The sequence below is a fragment of the Microtus oregoni genome, unplaced genomic scaffold (assembly GCF_018167655.1).
Source record: "Microtus oregoni isolate MIOR12 unplaced genomic scaffold, Mior012 000038F_ref0000394, whole genome shotgun sequence".
NCBI lineage: Eukaryota > Metazoa > Chordata > Mammalia > Rodentia > Cricetidae > Microtus > Microtus oregoni.
Genome location: NW_024543097.1, coordinates 23,182,060 through 23,195,500, shown reverse-complemented (window position 1 = coordinate 23,195,500; position 13,441 = coordinate 23,182,060). Strand labels below are relative to the sequence as shown.

General features: G+C 47.5%; 1 protein-coding gene across 1 annotated transcript in view; it reads right to left on the bottom strand.

The window, feature by feature from the left end:
• Positions 1 to 13,441, bottom strand: part of LOC121433448 (ankyrin repeat and MYND domain-containing protein 1-like) — a 32,698-nt gene that overhangs the window by 15,931 nt on the left and 3,326 nt on the right. The window contains exons 3-5 of the mRNA XM_041631871.1: positions 11,356 to 11,499; positions 2,126 to 2,598; positions 121 to 337 (exon numbers count right to left, since the gene is read on the bottom strand). Of these exons, the coding sequence (XP_041487805.1) occupies positions 121 to 337; positions 2,126 to 2,598; positions 11,356 to 11,499 (834 nt within the window). The remainder of the gene's footprint in view (positions 1 to 120; positions 338 to 2,125; positions 2,599 to 11,355; positions 11,500 to 13,441) is intronic.

Below are 13,441 nucleotides of genomic sequence, written 5' to 3'. Positions count from 1 at the left end.
TTGAGTGAGTGGGGTTTTATTTAGCAGCAAGGACTGGCCAGCTCCTGTCAGACACTCACTATCAGAGTGGGCCGCACAAGGGAGCCCACAGGCCCGGGTTGCTGTCGGGAAAGGACTTACCGCGGCAGCGGCAAGCACGGTGTAGCCCTTGGAGTCAGCCACGTCAGCGCAGGCGAGGTTGTCCCTCAGGATTCCGAAAATCCAGTCGTAGTCCCCTTCCTGCGCCTTCAGGATCATCTCCCTGGAAATGTGCTCCTTGGGGCCACTGGGCCCAAAGGAACTGCGCTTCCCCTCCAGGATGGCGCCTATGTTCCAGCTAGCGTGAGCACTCTTGTTCCTGGCAACACAACCGGCTTCATTGGTCTCCGGCCAGAACCTGGACCACCCGATACTGTCCACAAGAAAGAGCCCAAGGGGGGGGGGCTGCCTTCCTCCACCCCTCAGTCTTCCGAGCCCTCAGAACTCCCCTTCCTTCCCTGGGCTCTCCATTCTCTCCGCATCCATCACCCCTCTATCACCCTGAGCCCTAACGGCTGCCTGCCAGTTATAATCACGATACCCAGTGAGGGAGACATGTGACCTAGAGGTAAAGTACTCGGGCCACGTGCTGCCCCAGCAAGGACTAGCTCCTTGGACTGCCTACTGTTTTGCTGGGGAATGAGCTCTCAACGGCAGGACCCTGAGTGGGCAGCAGGTGGCATACACGTGGCTCCACCGTTGGAGTCGAGGCAAGTCATCCCACCTTCTGCTCATTTGCCTTCTGTTGGAGTTGACAATATCAGTGTCCCATGGCCCAGGTCATCACACCACACTGACTCTTCCCGGGTACGCAGAATGCCATCCATAATCAACAACCCGTGAATTTTATTCCCTCGATAGTCGTCGATGTTTATGAGTTCAGTTGATGGTTACACAATGGATGGGTGGCGTAGGTAGATAGATGGCAGGTGGGTGGGTGGATGGATGGACAGACAGGTGAATGGAGTAAATATATATGTGTGTGTGGATGGACATAGTAAGTGGGTAGATGGAAAGGTGCATGCTGAATGCAAGGATGGAATGGGGAGGAAGATGGATATGGGGGAATAAATGGGAGGGTTGAATTAATAGAAGGGTGGGTAGACAGGTAGACAGATGTAAGGTGGTTTCTCAGGTAAAAGGATGAGTGAGTGGGTGGATGCATTAATTTATTGCTGGGTCCGTGAAGTGGGGGTATAGGTGGATGGACAGAAGGAAGAATAGATGTATGGGTAGATGATGGAAAATAGTCATGTGTGCCCATCAAATGCTTTCTAAAATATTCACTGATGTCTGAGGGCATTGTTTAAGGACATAAGGATAGTAGAAGGTACTTGAGTATTTTAACTTTTAAGGTAAACAGCTTTCCCTGGGTGGGTGCTGACCTTCCCCTGGGTTTTGGGCCTCAGAGTGCTGTCTCAGAGACAGCAGAGCAATGCCAGGTTTCATGGCTTTCCTTACAAAGGCCAGAGGTCTAATCAGTTTGCAGATCCCATTCCTTCCCCGCATCCCACCCTTGGCTTTCTGCCAGACCCATCGTTAACAAATGATAATAATAGCGATCTTTTCTGTTACGTTGGTGTGGAGAGTCTTGACTCACAGAACCTCTAGTGGCAAACAGGAATCTGCCCTTCAAGTGCCCAAGCTCTGGCTCACAGAAAAGGGAATGTACGCAGGTCCAAAAGCCAAGGCGCACGTACCCTCAGGATTCTGCTCAAAAGTTTATCCTAGATAATATCCCCTTCAGGGTTCTGATCCCAGCCTGGAACTACAGCAGCTGCACATGTGTGAGCCATTCCTGGCCATTCCTCTCTCAGAGAGTGTGCAAATACAAGGCAAGAGACCTTGTTCCCCTACACAGACAAAGATGCCTGACCACTCTGCCTGGCTCCCTACCCTCAGGATGCCCATCTGGTCTCAGAGCACAGCAGGGACCATTTGAGTCACTGAAGCAAAGGCTGTGCGCTCATGCTCATCCAACAAGCAATGCCGAGAGGTACTTGGGCCCTTAGCAGTACCCCAGCAAAGTGGAACATCAGAACCCTTCCTAAAATGGGATCCCTGTTCAATGAGGGGACAAGAAGGAGAGAAAGACCAGACTGGTCACCTGAACTTGTAAGTTTGCTTCTGGATTTTGACCAACAAAGGAGTCTCATTTGTTATAAGCCAGGGTTCTTCATCCTCAATGAACGGAGGGATCTCATTCAAGAAGATGCGATCATCCAGCTCCTTGCGCAGGGAACCTGTCATGGGCAGGTGGTTGTTGTCAGTCGAATAGACATGCATGTCAGGAGGCAGCGTTAGGTCATCGTTCAGGAGAAACCGTTTATATTCATAGAAGAAGGGGTCCTGCTCCTCGGGAAGACCCTGCTCCGTCTTCTGCTCATCCGAAAGGCTGATTTTCTGCCTGGAGCTTGTGAGGAAGTCTAAGAATTCTGGGTAGTTCAGCAAGGAGAAGCTGCCGGGAACCTCTATCCCCAGCTTGAGGAGGTGCTCACGGAACCACAGTCCAACATCCTGGCTGCCGTCCGGGTAGGTCTCGATGCCGGGCCCGAACCGTTGGTCCTCTTTATACAGTCCCTACAAGGGAAGTCCCGGGGGCCAGTAGAGACACTCAATCGAGTTTTCCAAAAATCAGCAAAAGAAAATGTACTCGTTCACCACACACACACACACACACACACACACACCCCCACACACACCACACCCACACACACACAACACACACACACCACACCCCACACACACACCACACCCCCCCACACCACACCCCCCACCACACACACACCACACCACACACACACCACACCACACACACAAACACACAACACACACACACCACACCCCACACCCCACACACACACCACACCCCCCCACACCACACACACACACCACACCACACACACACACCTCACCACACCACACACACACATACACACACAAACACACAACACACACCACACCCCACACACACACCACACACCCCCCACACCACACACACAAACACACAACACACACACACCACACCCCACACACACACCACACCCCCCCACACCACACACACACACCACACCACACACACACACCACACCACACCACACACACACATACACACATACACACAAACACACACCACACACACACCACACCCCACACACACACCACACCACACACACACACACCACACCCCACACACCACACACCCCCTACACCACACACACACACACACCACACACACACACACACACACCACAAACACACACGCGCTGAGGTATGACATGTGCTGGGCACTAGGACAGAGCAAGGCCGTGGTGCTCAGAATGCAGGACATGGAGAAGGTGCTGTGGCCAAGTTGGAAGACAAAGGGCCAGGCTAGGAGTGGCCTCTCTCTGATGAGGACATGACAGGAGGCTGTAAGCCAAAGCTGTGATGGATAGCTACACGTGTGTTCAATCCCGAGAGACTCCTGCGGGCCTGAAGTTAGCTACTAGACAGGCCATTTTACCTACAAACTTCTACACGTTAGAGGACGGGGAACCTGCTGCCTGGGCTGTGGCGGCTCAAGGAAGTCAAAGCCTAATTATGTCTTTATCTCAGATAAGGTCCTTCAGGGAAGCTTGTTAGGAACCAGCCCCACCCCTTCTGTCACTCCTATCCACTCCAGAGGGGAGAAGAGGACGAGGAAGGAAGAGAACAGAAAGTAGAAGAGGAGAGGAATTGCTCTTTGCTTTCTACGACCCCAAGGGAGAAGTGCAGTTTCTAGGCCGTTCTAAATGCTTCCATCACCACCGGCCTTGGGTTTGCAGAGAAGAAAGGATCTCAGACAAGAAAACAGTGCACAGTGGTCTGGCGAGGGGCCCAAGGTCAAGTCTTAGCTTGCCACAAGAATGCCTGGAGGTCACTGGGAGGTCAAAGGTCAACCAAAGTCAACGGCCTAAAATATAGAAATGATGGTACCTGTGCCCTCATCTACCACAGAACAATCAATCTCATCTCGGCTTCCTGGCTGCAGTCTGAGGTGAGCGATGTAAAGGTCTGTAGAGTAGATCATGAAAAAGAGGGGTGTGGTGTCTGAGGGTGGCTTCACTCTACAGGGTGCCATGGGGTGACAGACACATTTCCAGAAGGCCCTGGGAGGGGCCAAAGCGGTGGGGTGGGAGACTCAGACAGAAGTCAGTGGAGGGGTGTGACCCAGTGAGGAGCCAGGTGGTCTGCGGGCCTGATGGGTCCAACAGGGAGGCAGCACCCTTATCTGGAAAGTTCAGCTTGGGTAGCAGCTGGAAGAGCAAGCTGAAGAGGCATTAGGGAGCCAAGCAAGACAGGGGCCGGAGGGACAGAGGCACTCCAGGGGGAAAGACGCTGTCACGTGCATGCGTGGAGTCCACGGAGCTCTTGATCAGGACCCAGCAGCCCCACTGATAGGAAACCACTCAAAAAAGATAGGCCAAGCATCAACAGAACCCCACGAGCCGGCTCCTTACAACAGAACAGACCTCCGTTCTCAGCTACTCCAGTGTGAGGCGAGGGGACTGCACATCTAAGGCCAAGCTGGATGACAGAGCGAGCTCAAGGTCAGCCTTGGTGCCTCGGTAAGACCCTCTCTCCAAACAAAAGCCAAAAAGAGGGCTAGGATGTAGCTCTCTGGCACAAGAGAGTTTAGTGTTCCCATGTCCCAGGGCTGAATCATAATTGCATTAAAGTGATTCCTCAAAAGACACCCCAGTGCTGAGAGATATTTTTAAATCGCATCACTGATATGGCAGAGAGGGCATAAAGAGCTCCCTGACTTAGTAACACAAATAACCTAATTAATATCACTAACTAAACATATAAACAGACAATTCACCACAAAATATACATAGATAACAAACAGGAGTGAGGCAGAATCAGCATCGCCTGCCATGGAGGTGCTCCAAACCCACACCACCAGGAGATGTCCCCTCGTGCCCACAAGAATACTGACGTCTAAAAGACAGACGGACTGTCAAGTGCGGACAGGAATGTGGAGTCACTGAAGTGTTTGCTGAGGGCTGAAATGGCGTGACCACTTTGCATAGCAGTTTGGGGAGTTCTTAGAGAAACGACTACACGCTTACCATCGAAACCAGCATTCTCACTCCCAGGTATTGTCCAGGTGAGAATCAGCGTAGGCATGTGTCTATGTGAAGACTGGGAGGCAGCCATTCTTGGCAACTACCTCTCAGTTCAACGTTACCAAAATTTATTTGAAGAACTCAAGAGAGTATCTATAGGTGAATTAAAAAGAAGTAAGCAAGCAAACAATAGCAACATCAAAACCGTGAGATTCCCACACAGTGAAATACTCATCTATAATAAAACTAAGTGAACACGGAAACACATGAATATCAAAAGAGTCATGCCCTAAACAAAAGAAAGCAGACAGGAAGTACTACATATAATACGATTTTATTTATTAAAAATGTAAAGAGTGATGTTTAAAAAAACAACAAAAAACTAGTGTGTGTGTGTGTGTGTGCCAGACAGTAGTGATGCACACCTTTAACCTCAGCACTGGAGAAGCAGAGGGAGGTGGTTCTCTGAGTTGAAGGTCAGTCTGATCTACAAAGAGAGCTACAGGACAGCCAGAGCTACACGGAGAATCCCTGTCGTGAAACATCAAAAACAAACAAACAACAACAACAACAAAATGCATCTCCTGATACGTTGTCCAAAAAAAAAAAAACCTGGAAAATATGTGCTTTTAATATCTAAAATTAGCATGTAAATCAGAATAGGAAAATGAAGTTGAAATAATCTAAACTCATTCTTACATTTTTCAACCAAGAACTTATCCTGTCATGTTGGGAGTAGGGGGAGTCCTAAAAGGATAAAAAGTGTAAAACTTATAAACCAATAGTCTCAAAATAAGATGATGTTTTTGGTTTTAAAAATATCCTCTCAATCCAAATGAAATTCAGAGGCGGGGTCAGCACAGCACACACCAGGCAACAGACTTAACCCCAAATGTGCTTCTACTAACGCCAAATTGCCCGGTCAAAGGCAGGCGAGAAACCAATAGCTAAACATGTGATGTTAAACTTCCCGGTAGCAGCACTACAAAAAGTCAAAATCTGGGCAAAATTCTATTTCCTTTTCAAGACAGGGACTGATGTACCCCAGGCTGGACTTGAGCTAAGTTGCCAGGGACGAGCTTAACCTTCTGATCCTCCTGATTCCGCCTCCTGGATCACATACACTATGACATCTGGTCTCTGTGGTGCCGCTGATCGTACTTGGAGCTTTGCAACAGCTATGATACCAAATGGGCTGCATCTCCTGTCCTGAGGTGGAATTCATTTTACTATAGTGTTTATATTTAGTTCAACCTTTCCAAAAATATCGCTTATAAATATACCTGGTGTTCAAAGCTTTTCAGAACACCAGGTGCTTTTTTTTTTCTTTTTGTGATCTGGTCTGTGGGAGCTGAGGGTATTAGCTAGGCATGTGTAAGGCCCTGGGCTCCGCCCCAGCACTGTCAAAATAAAGAACCTGGTGCGTGTTTCACATTTACAGAACACCTTAGTTTGGAGAGCTGCATCTCAACCATTCAGTACACACGATTGCAATGGCTTTCAGCCACTGTAGGGGACAAAGCAGTTCTAACTGTCCAGTGACCAAAACTAAAGAGAAGAAATATCTAAAGTTATTTAAAATTATGGTGACAGATACACCACAGTGAAAATAACATCCCCAAAATCTATATAATTATTAACACTAAATTCCTAAATTTGGGTCATGAAATACTGAAGAGGATTTTTGTTTGTTTGGGTTTTGGTTTTCTCCCTTTTTCATTTATTTGCTTTTGAGACAGGGTCTCTCTCTCTCTCTCTCTCTCTCTCTCTCTCTCTCTCTCTCTCTCTCGCCCTGGCTGTCTGGTGTTTATTATATAAACCAGGCTAGCCTCCAATTCATAGAGATCCACCTGCCTCTACCTCCCAAGTGCTAGGACCAAGCCTGGCCTAAAGAGATTATTTCTAAAGATGGTGTATCCGTTTATTATAATAAAAGGGCATAAGACAAATACCAGGGACATGCAATAAATCTCCAATTTTACTCATTAAATAAATATCACAGTCTCAAAGTATATTAAGATGAATGTGGCGCTGTAGGGAATAATTTTAAAATTTTCAATTGTGGTGAGACATCCTCACTCACCATGTCTGAGCGCTGGCGGAGTCAGCAGACAAAAACAAAACAAAACAAAAAATGTATATTCAACTTAAAATAACACAAACAGCAAAAACACGTGGCTCTAGAAACACTGTGGTCAACAGCTGCTGAAATGCTTTTAGAAGTTAGCCTTGGACCAGCCAGACAGGGAAGGAACCAGCAGAGGACCAAAGTAGACCCTCTGAATGTGGGTGACAGTTGTATGGCTGGGCCAGACTGAGGGGTCACTGGCAGCGGCACCAGGATTTATCCCTACTTTTTGGAACCCATTCTCTTTGGATGGATACCTTGCTCAGCCTAGAAATAGTAGGGAGGGACTTGGACCTTCCCCAAAGCAGCAATGTGCCTTGCCCTCTCTGAGGAGTGGATGGGGTGGGGTGGGGGTAGGTGGAAAGTAATGGGAGGAGGGGAAAGAGTGGGAACTGGATTGGTATACAAAATGAAAAAAAAAAAAGATAGTTTGTCTTCTTTTAAAAAAAATAAAATAAAGTATAAAAAAGAAAAAAAAAAACAACAACAAAAGTTAGCCTTGGGCTGATGAGAGGTTCAGCAGGTAGAGACTTGCTATGCAAACCTAGTGATCAGAATTCCATTCTCTGAACGCACGTGTGAAACCAACTCCACAATGTTATCCTCTGACCTTCATGTGAATAAACAGATTTTAAAAACAAACACTACTAAGTCAGCCCTGCAGGGTAGACATGGTGATAAAGGCCTGTCATCCCAGCTGTTTAGGAAGTTGAGCAGGAGGACTGCCAAGTCAGGACCTGCCTGGGTACAGAGTGAGTTCAAGGCCAGTCTCAAAACAAGGACAAAGAGGGCTGGGACTGGGACTCAGTATTAGAGTGTTTGCCCTGCGTACACAAGGTCCTAGGTTCGATCTTTAGCACTATAAAAATAAGAACAACAACAACAAAATAAAAAAGAAGACTGACCAGTCTAGTTCATAACACAAGTCACAGCCAATTTAAAGAACGGAAATCATACAAATTAAGCAAGCACAGAGGAAACTAGTAGCAAAAAGCCAGCAAAAGCCCAAGTCGGAGCATGAAAAACAATACTCATGACAAGGACCCATGGGTCAGAAAGCAATCAGAGCAGAAGTTAAAATGCACTTTGAATTGAATGGAGATGGCAATATGAGGGAATCAAAACTGTGGAACATAGAGCCAGGGTGTATATCTGACAAAAAGCAGGTCAGGGAAAAGAGCCTAGAAAATCACTGCAGGCAGGGGTGAGTGGGGAGGGTAGAGGCAGGGGTGCATGGGGAGGGCGGAGGCAGGGGTGAGCAGGGAGGGTGAGCAGAAAGAAACTGGTGGTAAAACAGAACCAAATGGACAAATAAGCTGACCAAAGCTGATTCTCTGAGGGAAACAACAAAATTGATAAACACCTGGCACAGGATGGGGATTGTATTGGCTCTCTGTTAGGAAAGAACTAGTCCCACCCACATTGAGGCTCCTTGCTATTAGCAAGGATCACTAACAACATCAAGTGTTCACACAGATGCAGACCGGCATTCCACAGTCATTGGTGGGGGGCGAAACATTACAGACAGGGAGCATTCAGACACTCCAGGCTATACTTAGAAGTTTCCCCAGGGAAATGAAAACCTGCATGCAATGTTTACATGCACACACAAAAACAAACTAAACATGTGTGTACGGCAGCTTCATTCACAGTTGCCCCAAACAGGAAACAGTCTAAAGGACTTTCAGTTAAGCTGTGGTTACTTCATACCATGGAGACTTCAGTAACCAAAGAAACAAGGGGAACACTGGGCCATGGGGTTGGATCTGCGCTGCGGAGAGGAAGATGCTGGACCCAGCTCGGCAGGGCTCCACCTTGTGGCCTTCTCTTGCAAAGGCACAATTACAGGCAGAAGGTAAAGCCGTGGTTGGAACTGGAAGGAACACGTACTATAGAGGCATGGGCAGTGATGTGAGGTAAGGGAGCCATTGCAGACAAATCTACACTTGAAACTTTCAAAACTTTCTACTGATAGAGTGCATATAATTGTGAACTATATTTAATAAATTAAGGGGTGGAAAATCATTTGAACTTTTTTCCTGGGGGAGGGGGGAAGGCAAGTTTTAAATAGTACATATAAGGAAGACACATTTTATATATTAAAAATAAAAATCAATGGTATTTTTAATAAAAAAGATAAATAACTTGATAACATCCTTCTGGGAACAGATAGATGCATTTTTTTATTTATATCTTTATTACTGACAGTATTACAGTTACTAAAATAAGAAAGCTACTTCTATTTAAGCTTTTCCAGAACCTAAATATCTTTTTCTCTGCGGCGTTCTGAGACACAGACTACAACCGCACAGAGCAGACCATAAGGTGAGTGACAAACCCTCCCCGCCCCCCAGCTGGACAGCTAGTCTCTAGGCCCTAGGCCCCTAGGCAAAACCCCAGAACCCTTCCCCACTCGCCTCAGCTGCACTAGCTGGCTAGCAAGAAAGCCTCCTGCAGGTAGGCTGCTCCAACACCCCCCATTGGACCCTGTAATCTACTAGTCCCACTCTGCCCCCAAACCCACCCGTCCCCAGAGACCTTAGCAGCTTCTTGAGACACAGACAGTGACTGCAAGGATTGCACCAAGAGGCAAAGATACTGTCTGCACCAATTGGTAGAAGAGATGTGTAGGTGCCGATATAAGAATACATTCAAAAGAGCAATATGACACCACCAGAACCTAGTGGTCCTACAACAGGAAGACGTGAACCTCCTAACCCAGAAGAAGCAGAAAATGGTCTTTAAATATAGCTTTATGAAGATGATAGAGACCCTTAAAGAGGAAATGAAAAATTCCCTTAAAGAAATGGAGGAAAAAGATATGGACGGAGAGGACCTAGGACTTAACACAGGGCAGGGAACCCGGACTGCTCTGTGGACTGGAGAGGGAGGGGGAGAGGAGTGGGGGGAGGGGGAGAAGGGTGGGAGGAGGGGGAGAAGGGTGGGAGGAGGGGGAGAAGGGTGGGAGGAGGGGAAGGGAAATGGGAGGCTGGGAGGAGGTGGAAACTTGTTTTTTGTTTATGTTTTTTTTCTTCTTTTCGCAATAAAAAAAAGAGAAAAAAAAAGAAATGGAGGAAAAGACAAAATATTGAAAGACATCAATAACTCTCTTAAAGAAAACCAAGAAAAACAGGTGAAGCAAGCATCTCAAACAGACCAAGACTTGAAAATTGAAATAGAGGCAATAAAGAAAACACAAACCAAGGGAATTGTGGAAATGGAAAACCTGGGTAAACAAACAGGAACTACAGATGCAAGCATCACCTACGGAATACAAGAGATGGAAGGCAGAATCTCAATAGTTGAAGATATGATAGAGAAAACAGATTCATCAGTCCAGGAAAAGTTAAATCCAACAAATTCTTAACACAAAACATCCAGAAAATCTGGGATACCACGAAAAGACCAAACCTAAGAATAATAGGGATAGAAGAAGAAGAACTCCAGCTCAAAGGCACAGAAAATATATTCAATAAAATCATAGAAGAAAAGTTTCCTAACCTAAAGAAGCATATGCCTATGAAGGTACTAGAAGCTTATAGAACACCAAATTGACTGGGCCAAAAGAAAAAGTCCCTAGTGCTTGAACTGGCTTTTTGGAGTCCATTCTCTTTGGAGGGATGACTTGCTCAGCCTAGATAAGGGGAGAGGACCTTGGTCCTATCTCAAAGTGATGTGCTAGACTTTGTTGACTCCCCACAGAAAGCCTTACCCTCTCTGAGGAAATGGATGGGTGGTGAGGTGGGGGGAAGGTGAAGAGGATGGGAGGAAGGGAGGGAGTGGGAACTGGGAATGGTATGTAAAATGAGAAAAGATTGTTGTAAAAAATAGTTATCAAAAATTATAAAAAAAATCTTTTTCTCCAGTAACCTAGATAATAGCTGTACCCACTCCTCACCCAAACACACAAAGGCCCCACCCGACATAAACACAGGTAGTGTCATCTCTCACGTGAACACACAGAGGTCCACTCCTCCTCACATGTGTGTGTTCATACGGTAGCCTCTCCCCTCATGAACACGTAGTAGCATCTCCTCATAGAAACACATAGTAACCCTGTCCCTCACGTGAACACACAGTGGTCCCGCATAGCACATGATCACAGGATCTCCTCACCTGGAATAACTTTGTTTTCGTGTACATGGTGCCGTAGCCTTCTCGTTGGCTGAGGTAAAACATGCCTGTGAAGCTGGAGCCATCCGGCCATGTGTAGGTGCCCACGCCATGGCAATGGTCCCGGTAAAACTGCCCATGGTAGGTCTATGGAGAGAAAAGGTGAGTGAACCTCCTCTCTGCGAGAAGCCACTTCTGTCTGGAACCCCAACCCTGGCAGGAACTGCTAAGCCAGTCTATCACATCTGGTTGGCAGAGAATGAGGACCATGAGGCTGGGATGGGCTTCTTGGACACAAGGCTTCGTTCAGGCCAAGTAGCCAATGGGATGATTGGTCTCCGGGCAGCCAGCCCTATGAGTCCACCCTCCCTGCCCTCGGCTCTGGTGCCAACTTGCAGGAGGGTGTCAGAATTGCCTGTAGTTGTTGCCAGGACAGCACCCACCCAAGGTTTGGCAGAGACCCCCCCCCCTTAGGAGTCCTGGCCCCACTCTGATGAGCTCTCTCTCCATCAGGTAACGGAGGCCAGGCTGGATGGAGGATGCTGGAGGGAGGACTGGACCAGGTAACCCCCGCCTTGGGTACTAAGTTAGAGAAAGCCCTCCAGAGGCAGAGCCACCTTTGGGACAAAGGAGCAGAACAGGAGCCCATGGCTCCCTAGATGTCATGAGTAACACCAGACTGAAAAGGTTCCAGTGCCAAGGCTCTTAGACTACCTGTGGTCTATAACCTCAAAGGGAGTGGCACTCTTAGGAGGTGTGGCTTTGTTGGAGGAAGTGTGTCACGGTGGTGTGTGCCGCTGCTCCAGCAGTGCTCAGTGTCACCCTCAGGCCATTTCTCGCTGTGCCTGCAAGATGTAGGGCTCTTAGCTACTTCTCCTGCACCACATCTGCCTGCACGCTGCCATGCTCCCGGCCATGATGATAATGGACGGAACCTCTGAAGCGGTAAGTGAGCCTCCTAATTAAAAGCTTGCTTTTATAAGAGTCACTGTGGGGGGGGGGGGGGTGGAGAGATGGCTCAAAGGATAAGAGCACTGGCTGCTTTTCCAGAGGTCCTGAGTTCAATTCCCAGCAACCATATGGTGGCTCACAGCCATCTGTAATGAGATCTGTCACCCTCTTCTGGTGTGCAGGCATACATGGAGACAGAATGTTGTATACATAATAAATAAATAAATAAATAAATAAACCTTAAAAAAAAAAGAGTCACTGTGGTCATGGTCATGGTGTCTCTTCACAGCAATAAAAACCCTAGGCTCTTTCTCCAAGTCCTCTATCTGAACATACATGATAGGAAAACAGAACCATCAGAAGTGTTCACAGCGCTGCATCCCTAGTGACCCGGCCAGGCCTCCAGACACACTACACCCCTGCTTTGCTGCACACTGAGATATTGTCCCCAACCAGTGACACAGGAAGTACAAACAAATTTGGTCATGGGGCTTGGTTTTGGGTCACTGCCTTCATGAAGTCTTCGCTTATGTCCTGGGCATAACCTAGCATGGGGGCTGATGTTCATTTTCAGTTCATAGTTAAGACTATCCTTTGCCATCGTTTTAATCTTAGCCAACAAATAGTTTCAACAAGGTAAAATATGCGAGTTTCTGCAATAATTTGAAGCTTTGAAACATTTTCCCACCTTGGGGGAGGGGACTCTACTCCTGTTGTTTTGCCAAACTGATGTTGCCAAGCTGCCTTCTCGATGTTTATATGAATATCCATTGATTCCTGCTGCCCTCGACTTTGGCCAGAGAAGCTTCTTTTTGCAGCGGGAATCAGTCAACGCAAATATTTTATAACTGGCCAAGGTGCTGAGAATAAGTGATTGGTAAGTCCTTGGCCCTAGACGGGAAGTCTGCATCTATCTCCCTCCCGCAAGGCTCAGGCGACGTTGTAGAAGTGGGGAAGAGAATGTGCCAGGGAGGAAAGCTGTACAGTACTGGTTTCTGGACATGACATGGCGGCTACACTCATGAGCTCACAGCAGCATGGCTACCTGCACAAGGCCTGCGTAAGACTCCAGAGTGGATGAGGGAGGGGCTCACGAAGCCCCGCCCCTAGCTGAGGAGCCATTTAAGGGCAGCTAATG